Source organism: Melitaea cinxia, chromosome 15, assembly GCF_905220565.1.
Source record: "Melitaea cinxia chromosome 15, ilMelCinx1.1, whole genome shotgun sequence".
Classification (NCBI taxonomy): domain Eukaryota; kingdom Metazoa; phylum Arthropoda; class Insecta; order Lepidoptera; family Nymphalidae; genus Melitaea; species Melitaea cinxia.
Genome location: NC_059408.1, coordinates 4,797,753 through 4,812,386, shown reverse-complemented (window position 1 = coordinate 4,812,386; position 14,634 = coordinate 4,797,753). Strand labels below are relative to the sequence as shown.

Here is a 14,634-nt window from a genome sequence, read left to right as displayed (position 1 = left end):
TTTTATCATAATATTGAACTAGTTAGATATTGCGTAAAACATGTTAATTAAATAAAAATCGAATAACGGATTCGAGTTTATATTGCATCGATTTGAGATTAATTATTAAAATAACTTTATTTAAATATAAACCCTAGTCCGTTTGGTAAATGAGCTTCATAATACTGTTTTAGCAATGACGGGGTCACTAAAAGTATTTACTCCCAATTTCTCCGCGGGAGTGTAAGTTATCAAAATATGTTAAACGCAGAGATGTTTCTTTGATTGCTCTTATATAAATCTAATGAGCGTTCGTCGAAGTACATGTTGAAATTTGGATGACTTTTACTCAGTTCTCAGTTTAATTTAATGACAATGTCAAAAGTAGTGCTTTAAGTCCGGCTTCTGCGCAAAGAATTTAGTACTAACCATATTACGATTTGTACAAGAAGTGAATAGAGACTGTACAGAAGAAAGAAGTTGTTTTTGTGGCATATATGATGCAGTTGCTATTTGTCCAGAGCATTACCAAAATTATGATTACCGTTTAGATTATTTTCACATAAAATCACTTCTATATCGTACAATTTGTTCTCTTGTCATATTGATACTCCCGACCTTTTGTCTTAAATACAAATATTAACTCCTTGAAAAAAAAAACATTAAAAAATATACTTTATTCGTCACAATTAGAACACGTTCAAGTCATGATACAATGCTCCTCTTAATAGACTATTTAGGAGCTACAACAAAATTCACAATACTACCATCAGCAATAGCTGGTGAAACTTCGGATGTAGTTATTTTGGGCATTTGAAGTCGTCAAACAACTAAAACGTCAGAAAATCGATAGTCGTTAGATATTTACAATACAAAGACGTTTCGAACAGTTTGCTCTTTTTAAAAGATTGATTATTGTTTTTTATATCACAGGAGGAAATGCAAAAATAATTTATAATACGTTATGATATTAATCGGTTACACATACTTATTACTTTTTCTTTTAAAATTTTGTTAAAATTACTTTCATTAGTAGATATGGTAATCATTTTTTTAATCATTATATTATATTTAATATAATTTAAAATTTTAAGTTTTACTCGGAGTGTACTGCTAGAAACTATGACTCATTATTAGATTTTTAAAATATCATAACTGCGACTAACTTTCAATTGTTATCATTTGTACTTTTAATTAAATTTATGGCCTTTATGTTCATAGTTAATCATTGATCTATAGGGTTTTTTATAGATCAATGTAGTTAATGTGGTTTGTGCCTATAACGAAAGAGACACTTATATTGTTTTAAAATTTTTGAATTTACAATTTCTTGTTTATGTTGGTGTTAGCCTTATTGATATAACTTGTTAAATAAAGTAAAATATAATAAAATATAGTTAAATACACGAATTAAAAAAAAATGTCTTACGTATTTAATTGGTTGAACTAAAGGTATATTTTATTAAAAGATACTAAGCGAATTGGTTGTCTGTTGAAATATGAAATACAGAAAGATTTTTAATATTAAATTTTACAATTTATGCGATAAATATTCTTTAAATAGAACACAATTAAATTTGTGTTGCCAGTGTTAATGCAGGCTTTTGTGTGGGAATCCTTTGTATGTTATATTCTTACTTTGACAAATTAAATGATTTATTATATATCATTGTATGCAATGGACGTTTCGTTTTTTCTATTTTATTAGAGAAGTAGCATTATCTCAATTTCTAAACATAAAACAGTGTATTTAATACTAAATATTTGTTATTTCAAAAAGCGCTTCTGTGTTTTTGCTGCAACCTTTATCATCATTTTTTGTATTCATTCGGTAAATCTTCATTCGGGCCGGTTAGTTACTAATTAACTCATCATTACAGCCTATATAGTCCACTGCTGGACATAGGCTTCGACAAGTTTACGCCAAAAATAACGTGAACTCATGTGTTTTGCCCATAGTCACCACGCTGGGTAAGCGGGTTGGTGACCGCAGTACTGGCTTTGTCGCACCGAAGACGCTGCTGCCCGTCTTTGGTCTGTGTATTTCAAAGCCAGCAGTTAGATGGTTATCCCGCCATCGGTCGGCTTGTTAAGTTCCAAGGTGGTTGTGGAACCTTGTTATCCCTTAATCGCCTCTTACGACACCCACGGGAAGAGAGGGGGTGGCTAAATTCTTAAGTGCCGTAGCCACACAGCACGTGCTGTGTGGCTACTAATTAACTAATTAATAGTAATTAATTACATATTGTTTTTAAAAGTGGTTAAAAGAATCAAGTTATTTGTTTATATGTATGTCTGTGTTTTATATTTATTAATTAATAAAGGTTGGTATTAAATAAGGTCAACTAAATTATGGCAAGGATATTGAGATATGAAACTCAATTCTGTTAAATTAATTATAATGATATATTTAACATTTATTTGTTTATTTTTGATAATCTTGTTCAAATTATAACTATATTTTAGTTCATTAAAACAATATTTTGTTCTGAATCTCTAAAATAATTTTTTAATTAGTTTAGCTAGTAAGTAGATAGTAAGTGGATATTTTAGATTATAGTTTTTTTTAACCTTTGTTAATATTACTAGCGTTTAGTAAAATCATTTCAGCTATTTCTAATATTATTTCGAACTAACGGACAACTAACGTCATTCTTAGTCAGCAGCAAATTAAGAAAGAAAAAAAAAACTTTTTCTTTGTTTTTATAATAAAATGTAAATTAGGAGAAAGCTGTTGGATACATCGTTTGGGCATTTTCCATTTTTTATGAAGTATTTTTCCTTTAAAATGTGATTAACGTCATCATTGCGAACATGTTAAAATAAATTTACTATTTTTAAAATTAATAAACTCAATAATCTCATAAAAGTATCCCCAGTGTGTGCAATCGTCTTCCGACTTTTCTCGATCTAACGAATATAAAACCATACTCAAATCAGTCATCTTTCATGTTCGAATATTCTATACAAAACGTCAACAGATTATTTATAAAACAAAATACCTAAATTTTCTGCCACCTGTACCCAAGTATGATGAAAGTCACATCCAGTCATCACATTTGGATAGTATAAACATCATTCTAATTATATTCAATTATGTCTATTCTTTCGACCACAGCGATTAATATCATTTTCTTCTCTCGTTGGGATTCTCCAAATTTTGGGCAAGATATTTTTTGCTCTACCCTACATCAATATAAATGAATTAATGGCTTTTGTACGTTTTTATGCTAATTTGTGTGTTTGTTCGTAGGTGCGTTTTGGGCGTAGTACCGATGTGTTAGTGGCGCGGCTGGTAAACGATCAGCGGCCATGTCGTCGGTGAAGGTGGCGGTGAGGGTCCGCCCCTTCAACTCGCGCGAGATAGCGCGGGAGTGCAAATGTATCATCGAAATGTCCGGGAACACTACAGGTCAGTGAACTTATATAAATCTTACACGTAGAACACGACGTGACACGTAGAATTACACTTATTGTGTAACATTGCTGGACAAATAAAGAAAAACCTTTATTTAATGTATATTAAACAAAACATCCAGGAGTACGTCACTAAGCAAGCTTATTCTGCAACTAGCAACTAGAAGTTACAATTTTCAGGCTGCTATTGTTAAAGAAAAGTACAGAGCTTTATCTTCTACGCTGTCCACTATAGTAAGAATTAAAAATAATACTTTTGCCTTATAAAATTTATTTCGTTTGTACGCAGATGAAAATTTTATTTTATCAGTTGTATAGTTATAAAGAATTTGGTTAACTTATTGATCGTCATCATCAATTTAAAGTATAAGGTAGTTTTAAATTTTTGCTAAAATGAAGTATAAAATAACACTTACTTGGAAATATACAATCAAAAAAAAGCTTACTAACTAATTTATGCTACTAACTTAAAAAGTAGGAAGACTTTCATACAAACGACCATTTTGTCATAATCCTCTATTGTAAACCCCTTAAGGGTAGAATTTCTAAGAACTTAATCTAGCTTGTTTAGCGCATACAATGTAAGGGATTTCTACTTTACATTTTGTACAAATATTATAGGTTTTAAGTAATATGTACCTTCTATAGCTTAGGCTCATTGGGGATGATTTAGTAAACCAGTCAGGACTTGTCGTTTGTTTGGACCACCAGGGTGTTATTTCCTAAATATATAATGTGTAGGAAGCAAACATTATAAGAGATGATACAATTCGACCAAATAGGCAATGTCATTTTATAAGCGTAGATTAGTAGCCTAATAATAAGTAATGTGTTCTTTCATTTATAAAAGAGTTCTATAAAGTTTCTTTAAAGCCATACATAAATAATATTTATACTCATTTCGTTTGTTAATTCAACAATTTTTATTCCATTTTGCTTAAATTTTGTGGCAAAAAGTCTTAAGTAAAATTATTTAAAGCAATGTTCCTCGGTGAAATAGGGTTCTACGAGCATTACTTACTACAGCGACAATTTATTAGAAAAGCCTTGAATTACCGCTTACGGCTCTCGGCGCTTATAATGAAGAATGACGCTTACAGCCCTGCGCGACCTTTGCGCTATTCATAAATTGTATAAAAGCTTTCCAAAATAAGGGCTCTCGTGCTAATGAATATTGATAGGAATTTCCGTCTATTTTAAACGTGAGAAGCAAGACAGTCTGAAGAAATAGTGTGAAAATATTTTCATACGTATTTTTTTTATTTATGTTTCAGTAGTTTTATTTAATTCATCTCGCTACGATGATTGGTATTACTTAACTCTGATGCGATGTTTTTAAATTTGGACCAAAGAGGACTAATTCCTTCAAAATTTGAATTTAAATATAACTTATTAAATCATCTTATGTATGGATCCAATTTCAAAAAGACTTATTTTAAATTGGCAGTTTTAATTTCATTAAATCATCACCGTTTCGTTTAAATTGAAAAAGCAATAGAAAAAATAATCAATTAGATCAAGTAGATCTGTCTTTCTTGTAGTCTCCTAAAGTTTATGATCCGAGACTATACTTATTTACTTTTTTATTTACTGTTGTTTTTACTGTCACTTTTTCTTACCGTTGTGAAAACTTTATACCTGAATTTATTTAATTATCTTTGAAAACTTAATTCAGTTAACAAAAGTGCGCCACTTGCAGCTTTAAATTGCGACTTAGGAATATTAGTGCAGCTTTCACAACTTGCCCGTCTTTTCTCCGTTTTACTATATAACTTTTATTCGCAACATAACGTTGTCTTGCACATTTTACATTGAACATGAGTAAAATATACTTTTTAACCGACTTCCAAAAAAGGAGGAACTTCTCATTTCGAATGTATTTTTTATTTATTTATGTATGTTACATCAGAACTTTTGACTGGGTCGACCGATTTCGATGAATTTTATTTTAATTGAAAGGCGTTGCATGTTATTTGGTCCCATTTAAATTTAATTGAGATCTGACAAGTACTTTTAGATTTATATCTAATAATGCGTATTTACTTGACTATTCTTTCGACGACCTACTTTGTATTAAACCCCATAACTTTTCACTGTGTTTATCGATTTTGATAATTCTTACTTTAATTGATAGCTAATAATTGACATGTAGTACTAGATCAAGATCTGACGACCACTTTTTGAGTAATCTTTGATAGCGCGTATTTACTCGACCATTTTTTTTTGTCTACTTACGTTGTATTACTTGTCGATGTGATTGAAGTCAATTTTTTGTCGTTTGCGAGCAAACACAATTATTATTATTCAAGAAGAAGAGGTCGGGTAGGTACATAAAATAAAAAAAGCGATATAAATATTTTAAAAGATTTGTTAACAAGTATAAAAATATAAAACAGTCGAAACCGCGAGAGTTCTCTTGTTTTAAATAATGTCCATATGAGATTATTAATAACTGCAGTTATAACGTTTGTGTATGATATACAACAATGAAATAAACGAACATAAGCAATTCACTATTGCAATAGCACTAGCAGTCCATGAAAATGTCCATAATATATGAATCACCAAACATTAGTACAGTTCGCATTCAAAAGGGGGACGCAGTGAGTCACTTTGCATTTTGGGATTATGCCAATGCGGGACGTTGTCTATTCGAGCATTGTACCTATTTTATTGCAACGGGGTGTACTTCGAATATGAGCTACTGCATTGCCGGTACTATTTGTAAATGTAGAACGGTTTGATTTGTATTGAATCCGTGTACAAGGCTCTCTTGAACCGACTTTAAATAGTTCTCAATTCTACAGAATGAAAAAAACGGAACCCTTATAGATCACTTTGTTGTCAGTCTGTCTGTCAAGTTTTTCTAAGGAACGCGTGGAGGTATCAAGTTGAAATTTATATCGAATACTCAAGTCTATTGTCCCTTCAAGTTGAGAAAAAATCAATCTGAGCCAATGCAATTAAAAGATACAGGCGTTTATGTTATGTTTATGTAGTTTTATGTTCCCGTGAAATTAGAATCTTGAAATTTGGTATGAAGTTTGTGAGTCCCTGGTAATGCGTATTTTAATGATTATTTTTTTTGACGGACGATGTCAACTGCTATGAAGAGTCTCTACGCACGAAATCGCATTTTTGATTCTTTGTAGTTCCGAGGTATTAGCAAATGTTAGTTACGCGGTATCGCAGTGTTACCGACGGTATATTAAATATAAAAACGCTTAACCAATTTTAAAGTTTGTTCTTCATTATTAACCTATCTTTTTTGAAGTAACCCATAAAACATAATTACTGACTCACTACTTTGAATAAGGAAAAGTTAAAACGAGTGAAATCGTAAATGCCGTCTAGCGTTATTAAAAAATCTAATAATTAAAAAATTGTCCCTCAATGATTACTGTTTAAAATAGAATTTTGGTTAAATAGTAAAGATTTTAGGATTAAAACTCGAGTAGACAGCGTTCTTTCAAGCGTGACTACAAACATTTCATTGTAAGGTCATGCTACGAAACCTTTCAAGCCATTATGTCGTTCAAATCCAATCTCAACGTCTAAATATTTATAAAATGTACTCATAGTATTATGTGCTATCAGTATATGGTACTTATTAGTAGAATATAATCGACGCTTTATATTGATAATGAGATCCGAATGTATTTAAAGATTAAAAATTTAATGAATTTTTTCTTTTTTGTTTTTTTTTTTTATATTTTTATTTTTTATGAGTCTCTGCGTTTTTTTCTCTCGTTCTGTAGTCTATTAACTTATCCGTTTCTATAATTTTACCCAACAAATTAGTATAAAGTTAACAGTAGTAACACCAATCCATATTTATGCTCTATCTACGAGTATTAGTATCAATACTTTGGTAATTAATGTGCTTAAAACTTTTTTTTTTTATACATATATAATAAAGATTCAACCCACATATGAATTAATTAAAGCTAGGGGTGCGTAGCCATTAAGTGAACCGTCGAGTGAAGGGAATCTTCCCCACCATAACAGACACGAGGAAGTTGAAGTATAATAGAGCAATCAGATATGGTAAACTGTCAAATATGTCAAGAATGTTTAATATGTTACTGAGTTTGACTTATATAACTGCGTTGCCGAATTGTATATACGTGCATAACTTCCAACGATTGCACTAAATTGAATAATTATTCTCTTGTTTTCGATATTGCCAGTAATAATAATAAAAAAAGATATTTTCACGGAACAAAAAAAAATGATGGTACGAAGTTCAGCGGGCCCGCTAGTATTTTATGAAACGGGCAAAAATGACGAAAATAAAGTCACGAATAGCAACTAGTCTTAAATTAAATATTTACGCGAATTGAGTAACAAGAGCACGAGGGTTTCAATTAAAAAATATTCTCAAAAGACGGAATAAAGCATAATGTTGAATTTTCTATTTATACTTTAGTTACTTAACGAGTTTTGTAAGTTTTTTAAATAAAAGTTTCCGTGGAAGCGAGGTCTTAAAAATGATTCTTTAAAAGGTTTTTGTTCGAATGCCAGTGAGTGGAATAGGAGTGGAATAAGTTGGATATGCGGTAGAGTTGCGTTTGGAATTGTGATTCTCAGTATTACGCCGTAGTCTCGAAATTTCGATAATAAATTAGAGTGTCTGTTTATAATATTAAATATACTACTTTTTACTAAATGCATATGGATGCATACATAACACATATACCAAAATAACATCTTTTACAATTTTTGTCTGTCTGTCTCTCTTTTTGTTTGTTCCGGCTAATCTCTGAAACGGCTGGACCGATTTTGACGGGACTTTCACTGGCAGATAGCTAATGTAATGAGAAGTAACTTACGCTACTTTTATTTTAGAAATTTATTTATTTTTATAACTCAGCGAATAGAACGATAACTTTTTTTTAAATTCCACGCGGATAAATAAAGAATTTGACATTTAAAAAATTATAACGATGCTATCATAATTGAAGTTGTAACACCGCGTATGTTAAAAATGTAACAAGTTCATATTGAACGATGCCATTAGAAAGCATAGGAACTGAAACGACGGTCTCTCGGAATTTTTGTTGAATAAAATATGTGAGATAATACAAACACATTCGTAAAAAGAACCTTGATAGATACTTAGCAAATCAAGATGTATGAAGCAATAGAGAATATCGATAAAATTGTTACGACAAGGTGTGAACAGTAATTATTTACGTTTTTTAATTCATTCAGTGAATATGGACCAGAGCATTTTCTCGAACATTTAAATGTAATGTACTGTTGCAGTGAATGCTTGATGAAATCGCAGTTAATATTTGCTTCTATATCTTTCCTTTCTATTTTGCATTAAATTTCCGTAGACATGTCAGATTGATGTTGCATTTGTAATCTTATCTAATATATAAAATTCTCGTGTCACAGTTTTCGTTGCCATACTCCTCCAAAACGGCTTGACCGATTTTGATGAAATTTTTTGTGCTTATCCGGTATCTATGAGAATCGGCCAACATGTATTTTTCATCCCCATAAATGTTAGGGGTAGTCCACACCTAAATTTTTTTTTATTTTTTAGACAAAATTTTTAATTTCTTTTTTTTTATGATACAACATTAAAAAATACATACAACCCTAAATTTTCACCCTTCTACCACCAACCCCTATTTTAAAATAGCGTTTAGCGGCAAGACAACGTTTGCCGGGTCAGCTAGTTATATATAGAAATAAAAATTAATCAATGAAAAGTATGTGCGCGCAAAACTTCCGAAAGGCACTGTGAATAATTTTCTGTGTTTTTTTTGGCAAGGTTTGTATGAATGAAAAAAAAATCGATATTTGAACAAAAAAATATGGCGGATTTTTTTCAGGTCAGCTAGTTCTTGATGAAAAAAGAAAAAAAAAACCTACGTTCGTCTGTATTCATTCATTCATTCAGATTAATGGTTTCCAACAGTGCCAAACTAGCACAGATGATTTCGCCAATGTTACGTAGAACGGAGAAAACACGAACGTTCTTGTGTAACTTCTAATGTACACGATTCGCTTTGTTTGCAAAATCGTTTTATGACAGAACATCGAACTTATATTTGGATCGTGAGGGGGTGCATTAGATCGGTTCGATGATTTGTTACAAATAAATTCTCTGTGATCATCTTTATGTATCATATGGTTTACGTAAGGGGTAAAACGGGATGACGTCACGCCTTACGTCACAAGCGCGATCATGAATATGAATGACTTGGTAATGCTCTTTTAAATATTGTTCGATGTGTACATCAAGTTTTCTCGAGATTAACTTTGAAGTAAATGTACTGATGTGAATTTTATTAACGTTTGTACATTATGCATTTATTCATAATATCAGTATCAATGCTATACTAATGACATAAATATACCGATACATTTTTACTTTTAAAGTATATCAATTTCATATGTGATGACATTACTTCAGCCTATCACAGTTCACTGCTGGACATAGGCCACCTGAAGTTGGCGCCAAAATGGCGCGAACTCGTGTGATTTTCCTATAGTCACCACGCTTGGCAGGCCGGTTGGTGACCAGGACCAGGTGGCAGGGCTGGCTTTATCGCACTGAAGACGGTGCTACCCATCTTCGGCCTGTTAAAAGCCAGCAGTTGGATGGTTATCCCACCATTGGTCGGTTTTTTAAGTTCTAAAGTGGTAGTGGAACTGTGTTATCCCTTAGTCGCCTCTTACGACACCCACGGGGTGGAGGGGGTGGTTATATTCTTTACTTTTTTTTACGTGGGGAAAATCCTTAATGGATAGTGTGGGAGCGCCAGAGGGTTATGTCAGACTCCTACTGACTAAAAAACCACCACGTGTGAGCAGTCGTCCGCCTGGGTAGGGCGAGATGGGGTCGCGCTAGCATTCGCCACCTCGCCCTGGCGTTATATTCTTTACTACCGTAGCTTAAGTAAGTAGTAAGTAAGTAGTTTAAGAGTTATTTTAGACTTATTCCTCGTATAGTTCACTATAAAATAAAAGATTGTAATATATGAATAATATAGAGTGAAAATTTCGTAAAACATTGTTAAATCTTACGAAAGCAAATAAACTTTGCTCAAGGTTTACGTTGCTTTTGAATCACTTTAATCTACTAACTTTTTTGTGGTTTGCTCGCTTAGACATTGCAATAGTTATCTTAATAGATTACATTCGAAAGTGTGGAGAGTCTTTCTTATGTATTGTTGTTAATATTAATATTAATGTACCTTAAAGGAACAAAATTAACTAATACATTTGTTTGTAGTTATTTTATTGAAAAAATAGTCCACAGCCTTCTTCGTTAAATAGGATAATCTGACACCAAAATAATTTTTCAATCTGAATCAGAAGTTCCTGAAATTAGCGTGTTTAAACAAGCAAATAAACAAAAAAGTTTTTAGCTCTATAATATTAAGTATAAAAAATTTTTTGCAGTCCAAAATTACAAGGAAAAAACAAGGAAATAAAAATTAAATTATTATTAAAAAATAAACAAAATATATCAAAATCTTGCCGTAATAGTTATAATTGTAGTAAATGTAATAGTTATTTTAAACAAGACAATAAAACTATATAACTTTCTGATTTCTAGTCAGTAACTTTCGAGGTCGTAAAACAGTAGCTATTTACTTTTAATAGGAAAAGTACTGACTTAGCAATGTTTTTAACATTTATTTGTAGTGATTATATCTTATATATAAAATTTTCGTATCACAATGTTAGTTACAATACTCCTCCGAAACAACTGGATCGATTTTTATGACATTATGTGTTCATATCGGGTAGGTCTGAGAATCGGCCAACATCCACTTTCTTACCCCTAAGTTATAGGGGGGGGGGGGGGGGGGTTAAGGAGTTTAATAATATATGGCAAAACAACGTTTGCGGGGTCAGCTAGTATAACCTATACATATAATAAAATGGTAGGAAAGTCAAAACTGTACATTGAATATTTTTTTTAAAGAATACTTGGGGTGTGATCTACAATCGATACCGAAGCCAAAAATATAGTTTTTAGAATTTTTGTCTGTTTGTCTGTATGTATGTCCGGGATAAACTTGAAAAGTACTGCATGGATTTACTTCAAATTTGGCAAGAATATTATTAAGAAGTCGGGTCAACATATTGGCTACATATTATCACGCTATCACCTACGGGGAACGAGCAGTGAAGCTTTATTTCTTCAACGCATTCTGTAACAACGTGTAATCTAACGACGCATATTTGAATGTTGTTGTTATTATGTTAATAACCATGTCATAAGCTAGCTTCACACTATAAATAAAGACATTCTGTAGAATATTTAGTATCAGCATTGCACCAGTGCGAAGCCGGGGCGGGTCGCTAGTAATATATATAACTATTTAATTTTAGACCGAGTATTTGTTTTATTTGTAACTTTGGAATATTTTTTTATTAATGTTACCTACTTTGACGTCAGCATTTTCTAACAAAACACTTCTAACAGAAAGGTCGATATGCGTACGCCTCTGAGACTGAAAAACTTTTTCAAAAACTTGACTTGTGTTTACTTTATCTGTATAATATTTTTTAACGAATTGTTATACTATATATATGAAGTAAACATCCTATTGATTTATATTTGTATACAAAAACAAATATATATAAACTTCAGTAAACTTCAATCTACGTATTTTATCCGTTAAACACCAAACTATGTAAGCCTTCGGAAAAAAATCCGTGATATAATATGTTCATATCATCATCATATCACTGTGACATAATATTTGAAGAAGTAAATTGTCATTATACTTAAAGTCTATTTCACGTAGGATGGGTATGGTGACACATGTCAAATTAACTCTATAGTGAGGTGACCATGCATAATTAATGGATGTAATTCGATTATCGAGTACAAATGCGGTTAACCTTTAATCGATTATATAAAAAAAATATAGAAAAATAAAAAATATAAAAATATAAATATTATAGCGATATTAGCAATTAGGGTTAGCTCGGATGCAATATATAAGAATATTTGAAATGTAAGCTGAGTAAAGGTATCTTGATGGTCTATAAAGAAATTCGCTATCTTCCTCTTTAGGGTGGAGGATTACCCTTGACTCAATGTCGTTTTATGAAAAAATTATTATATTATATTATGTACGTATTATTATGATTTATATCTAGGAAAATGCATAAAGTAATCAATCTTGTCTAAATTATTGTTTCTTTTTTGTTTTTTAATTACAAGAAATACTACAAGTGAACATAAAGTGCTTATAAAGATTTTAAGTACTGTAGCATTGATGAAAGTAATTAACTTGAAGGATCGGAATCGGATGAAAGTCTTGACGGTTTATCGATTTAAGATACAACTGCAGGTTTGCTAAAAAAAATATCTAGTATTTGTATACGGATCAAAAGCATAACAAATGAAATAATATAAAAATTGTACACACATCAGATCGCTCCATTTCTACAAATTTTTCGATAGTAAAACCAGCAACATTCATAGTATATAGAAATCGTTTCTATGACAATTTTTCTGTCCGTATCGTTGCTTAGAAAAGTAACTGAAGTATCACGCTCACAATTTGTACCAAGTTTGATATCAATTTTTTTTATTATGATTAAAATATAACTTGTGGTGAGCAATGAACTGTTAAATGAATAAATTATTTCAACCGACTTCCAAAAAGGAGAAGGTTTCTCAATTCGACCGTATCTATAGAAATAAATAAAATTGAAGTGTTGATGTATGCACGGTACATATACCAAAATAACATTTTTTACAATTTTTCCTGTCTGTCTGTTTTTTCCGGCTAATCTCTAAAACGGCTGGACCAATTTTGACGGGACTTTCACTGGCAGATAGCTGATGTAGTAAGGAGTAATTTAGGCTACTTTTATGTAGTAATTTATTTATTTTATAACTATGTTAATTCAATACTTACTTTTTTATTAAATTCCACGCGGACGAAGTCGCGGTCACAGCTAGTTATAAAGTAAAACAAGAGAAAAGTAAAGAAGTTAGCGTTAAAACAAGGTAATGAAACTTTTTATTAAAAATCTGTGTCTCAGCGGAGACTAGTGTTGCCCAAATTCAGTCTTGGTCTTGCAGTCTTGGTCTTGTTCTTGCGTTTTTGCAAGACCAAGACCAAGAACAAGACCGCGTATTTTTAGCAAGACCAAGACCAAGACTGACCGTGCAAGACTTGAGCAAGAACAAGACATAGCCTGCAAGACTCTTGCGTCTTGCAGCTAGGACTTAGCGCTATTTCACTGAGTAGTTAGGTGTAACAGTTCGGTGTATAGGTAGGTACGCTTAGGAATTCTATGAGACGCAAAAAACTGTATCAAAGAATATGAAAAACTGGACCTATGCGCATTACGACTAATACCATAAACATAGCGAATAAAAAAATATCTATTAAAATCAAACTGAGTGCATGCATAGTTATGTTTTAACCATCGTCACTTTGATAATGCGGCATCAAAGGTTTTGTACTTACTTCTCAAAGAAATTTGCCGCTTTTCGGAAGTACATGGTTATGATACACGCGCCGGCGGCTTCTTTTGAAATCTAAAACAATCGTTGCCGCCACGCCGAAATCATAACATTTGACACTATTTGATTGCCACCATAGGGCGTAGGTATACTCATGCAAAATAATTTCGAATTTTAAGAGTACCTACAGGTGTTCCAAAGAATAAATAAGTTTCAGAGTGCTTAGAATGAAAATGAATACATTATACTGATCACGCAAGTAGTATTATGATTAGGATAAAATGGTAAGGATAGGTAGTAGATGTCATATTAATTCATTCTAGTAAGTATATATTATAATATTGATTACTTATATGGTTTTAAACTAATTACTTAGGTACTATTATTGTACATTTAGTCATTATATTTCTTAAGTTTTTACAAGAAAAAATAGCAAAAAGTGTTCAAATATCACCCGTTTAATAAATATTGTAGCCACTTTTAAATATACTTGAAACGTGTAAAAAAATTCTACAAAACTAATAAAATAATATAAAAAGCGTAGGTACTTACCTACTAATAAAATAAAAAGCCTGCGATAAGAGTTTTGTATTACTTACCAGCCCGAATATCTCTGAGAGAGATGATGAGAGTAAGTATTTACTAGCTGTGCCCGCGACTTCGTCCACGAGGAATAGTAACTTTGGAGGTATAGTGACGTTCAGGACTTATTTATTTATTTTAAAACTTCTGTCATCAAACATACAAACGAACTCTTCAGCTTTATAATATTAGTATAG

General features: G+C 31.6%; 1 protein-coding gene across 1 annotated transcript in view; it reads left to right on the top strand.

Annotated features, from left to right (window-relative positions):
• Positions 1-3,291: 3,291 nt before the first annotated feature.
• The window catches only part of LOC123660520 (kinesin-like protein unc-104), a 62,767-nt gene continuing 51,424 nt past the window's right edge, over positions 3,292-14,634 (top strand). The window contains exon 1 of the mRNA XM_045595580.1: positions 3,292-3,391. Coding sequence (XP_045451536.1) covers positions 3,292-3,391 — 100 coding nt within the window. The remainder of the gene's footprint in view (positions 3,392-14,634) is intronic.